The sequence below is a fragment of the Nanorana parkeri genome, unplaced genomic scaffold, assembly GCF_000935625.1.
Source record: "Nanorana parkeri isolate BGI_ZX_2015 unplaced genomic scaffold, ASM93562v1 scaffold1054, whole genome shotgun sequence".
NCBI lineage: Eukaryota > Metazoa > Chordata > Amphibia > Anura > Dicroglossidae > Nanorana > Nanorana parkeri.
The window spans coordinates 55,604-59,652 of NW_017307322.1; the positions used below are offsets into that span (position 1 = coordinate 55,604).

Genomic DNA, 4,049 nt, shown 5'->3' on the forward strand with positions numbered 1-4,049 from the left:
GGGGGGGGGGGGGGAGCCCCACTGCAACGCTTTACTTTTAAAATTCCTTGAGATTTGCTTTGAGGTAAAATAAAATGAGAGAGTACAAGATTCCATAGCTGTGGTTGGGGAGTAAAGCAGAAAGTTTAGGTGCCGAGATATAACAAGGCAATTTCCTTTTCCAGCATCTCCCCAAAAACCACACGATCTTGTACGGATGTAACAGAGCAACATGTCACAGCTATCTTCTCTGAGAATAGAATTGCAGCCAACAAAGTGTTAAATGACGAACACATATTAAACTTTCTTCTACAAAAAGAAGTTCTGCAGTAATTATAACTCCTCTCTTTCTTTCTGATGGAAGTTAATTAATGTGACCTATATTAAATTGTGTGAAACGAAGAAACGCGATTTATCTATGCTGCTTTCCTGAGACTTCTAGAGATGTATCCTTCCCCAATTATTGAAATGAGCTGGCAAATGCGGCATTCATTTCAGCTTCATGAGCTGGCAATAAACAATGGCGCCAGTGGAGCAGAAAAATCGATTTAAACTGAGATCAGAATGAGAAAGACCGCAGTGAGGAGAGAATCTTGTTGTCGATTAAACACTTTTCATGCTCCGGTACAAACCGTACAGAAGGGAAAGACCTAAACAAACCCAAAACAAGCTGTAAGACATATATGGGTACAACGGGGGAAGAGACAGCGCTAATCTGAATGCTAAATAGTATCACCTTAGAAAAGTTAAAGTGACACTACACTCCGGATTTAAATCTTAAAAATACATTCAAGTACCTTAACTATTAACAAAAATGTCTCTTATTTGTGTATCACTCGGCTGTAGATCCTCAAATCATCTCTGAATTGGTGCCGACACTGTCCTTCCTTCTGGAGGGGGGCTACTTTTGTTCCCTATGGTCCCTGTGTGTGTTGTAAAGTAGTCACAACTCCAAGCACACTCTTATGATGGACTACAATATCAATACAAATTAGTAAACTAAACCCGAGATTGTAGTCCATCCCAGGAGTGAGCTTGGAGCGGTGACTACTTTACAACACACACAGGGGCCATGTGGAACAAAAGTAGCCCCCCTCCAGAAGGAAGGACAGTGTCAGCACCAATTCAGAGATGATTTGAGGATCTACAGCCGAGTGATACACAAATAAGTTACATTTTTGTTAATAGTTCAGCTACTTGAATGTTCAGGCTCAATGATTCAAATCAAAGTATTTCAGCTAAAGACAACCAGGCATGACAGCCAGGTATCTTTCATATTTTTAAAAAAAAAGCTTGGAGCGGTGGCATGTGGACACTTTCAAAGGGCGGGATCCAAGTTTAAGCAGGGGCACTGATTGGCTTGTATTGCCATTGTAGTCCATCACAGGTGCGAGCTTGGAGAGGTGGTTACAAAAGTAGTCACCCTCTAGTAGGAAGGACAGTGTCAGCACCAATTCAGAGATGATTTGAGGATCTACAGCCGAGTGACACACAAATAAGATACATTTATGTTAATAGTTCAGGTACTTGAATGCATTTTTAAGATTTACCTCCTGAGTTTAGTGTCACTTTAAATAATCAAACAAAACACCGTCAAGGGTACATTTACCAGGTCGAAAAGAAGCAAATAAGAGAAGTTCGTTGTTAAGGTTTACATACACTTTAAGAATTATGCTACGTTGGACTTGCATCTATATGGGCCACATACTACAATACCAGTGCGGGTTGGTTAGGAATCTGCAAACCAGTACCAAAAAAACAACCAGCTGTCATGATTCAAGTCAGAGTTTAAATGCTGCAACATGTCAGTTGTGCAGTCCGGAGGAAGTTGGCATACATACAACATTCTCAGGGACTCAGGCTCTAAATATTAGAATAGAAGCGGAGGGTGAAATGGCCGTGATCATTCATTTCTACAACATCTGATTACAGAACAATGGCCGCATTTTAGACTGGGATTGTTCTTTAAACGCTATTGGAAAAAAATCTAACATTGCTTACCTCTGCTCCTAAGCTCAAAGACACAATCTCATCTTCAAACGCTGAATGGGTATCGATGTGTGGGGGAATGCCTGGGAAACAGAGGGAATGTATTAGTATTTATCACTGATAGGTAACAGAATAGGGGTGTAGACAAAATGTTTTATTTTGTTTTCACTTAGAACGCTGTCATCCCATCTCCTCCATTTCCATCCAATTTAAAGCAGAACTCCAGGCAATAATTGTATTAACCCCTGCAGTGGGGCCTTATGTATATACTCTATATATAGAGATCTGAGATTGGGAGTGGTTGACTAATTTAGCAAAATATTTTTGGACAGGGCTGACACCACTCAGTACAAATCCTGTGTGTTGTCAGCTCACATCAGGAATTAAAGTGACATTAAACCCTCAGATTTTTTAACATAAAACAATACTGTAATGTGTACCTTACTGTAATCCAAGGTAGTTTCCCTTCTCTTTGCTGCTCTTCCTTTTAAATCCTTATCTCTTCTCATGCTGGGCAGAACTTCTGTTTTGCAGCAGACTGCCTTGTGTCTGAAATGGATACATGGTGTCTGTGTGTAGGTTCACAACCTGAGCCAGCACTACAGGAAGAGGCACTCAGCTGCAAAGGGAAGTTCTCCCCAAGCATGAGAAGATAGGAGGATTTAAAAGGAAGAGCAGCAAAGAGAAGGGAAACAACCATGGATTACAGTAAGGTACACATTACAGTATTGGTTTATGTTAAAAAATCTGAGGGTTTAATGTAACTTTAAGAGCCGAGTGAATTTCTGGCGGATCAACAGGTATTTTTCTGTACTTGCAGAGTCTTCAAAGGGCCAAAACTTGGAGAAATGTTCATGTATTGCAGAAATGTACGGTATATATTCGTTTTTTTGCGTTGACATATGCTTTAATGAATAGTCCCCACAGTGATTCTCATCAGACAATTATTCCCATGGCCTCACCTTGTCCTGGCTCATACTGGTTCACTGTTAACTGGTCAGGCCTGTGTTTTATAAGCCCTTGATGGAGGCATTTGTCCAGTACAGCATTACAGAACTCTGGGAGACCTGTGAATACAGAAACTTTATTACTTTGGATATATTGTGGGTGACTACTAAGAAAAAGGTCAAATATACAGCACCCCGAGACAGAATGAGAAGTAATACAGTGTATTCTATTTCTACTGATAGGCAAATATTACAGAAGCCTTAAAAGGAGAACTATGAGGGGAGTGATTTCCACTCATCGTCATAGTTAGAGCCGACGTGTGACAATGAAACCGTCACAGGTCGGCTCTATAGATCGGGATGTGACAGAATGCATACCGTCACTCTCTCACTTCCCGATCATCTCCCTGCAGAGAGCGCGGTGACTGTCAGTCACCACTCCTTGCAGGGATTCCCCCCTTCTCCGATCGGAACAGACGGGGGTGGGCACAGCTGGCTCTGCCTCTAGATAGGCAGAGGCAGCTGTCACTCACGCAGCTGGGTGAATCTCAACAGCATTGTCGGGATCCGTACCGGCTGCGGAACTCTCAGAATATGGCGAGCTGTAGCGGGAGGACTAGTATATGTGCTCCCATGACCCTTAAGAGAATTATGGGATAAAAAGGTTACCCCATAATTCTCTTTTAATCAATACCACAAAAAAGTAAAACAGAAATGTGTGTGCAATATATCTGTATATTTAGGGGGTAGGTACGCCATGTAAATGATAACACGTTTGAAAAATTGTGATTTCCCTACTGTACCATATATCACTTCTAGTATCAGCCGCTCTTTAACTGCCGGTGCGTGTTGCTTAAAGCTCATTCTTAAAGTGTAACTCCAGCTTCATTACGGCAACTTCATACCCTGGAGGCATTTATTTCAGCAGGTGTTACTCCTCATCAGTTCTACACACGTGTCATGCTTCATGACTTACCTCCAGGTAAAGGCTTGTCCTTATCTATGTTGTTATTATCATATCGGAACTCATATCCAAAATGCTTCCCTCGCCTATATTTTAATGCCTTCTGATCTGAAATTATAAATTATATATTATTATAAATTATATTATATTAAATTATTATCATTAAAAAT

The 4,049-nt window shown here is 40.9% G+C and overlaps 1 protein-coding gene across 1 annotated transcript in view; it reads right to left on the reverse strand.

Moving 5' to 3' along the window:
* The window catches only part of ALKBH8 (alkB homolog 8, tRNA methyltransferase), a 33,313-nt gene that overhangs the window by 20,571 nt on the left and 8,693 nt on the right, over window positions 1-4,049 (reverse strand). Inside the window, exons 4-6 of the mRNA XM_018567479.1 lie at window positions 3,892-3,987; window positions 2,931-3,035; window positions 1,981-2,051 (exon numbers count right to left, since the gene is read on the reverse strand). Coding sequence (XP_018422981.1) covers window positions 1,981-2,051; window positions 2,931-3,035; window positions 3,892-3,987 — 272 coding nt within the window. The remainder of the gene's footprint in view (window positions 1-1,980; window positions 2,052-2,930; window positions 3,036-3,891; window positions 3,988-4,049) is intronic.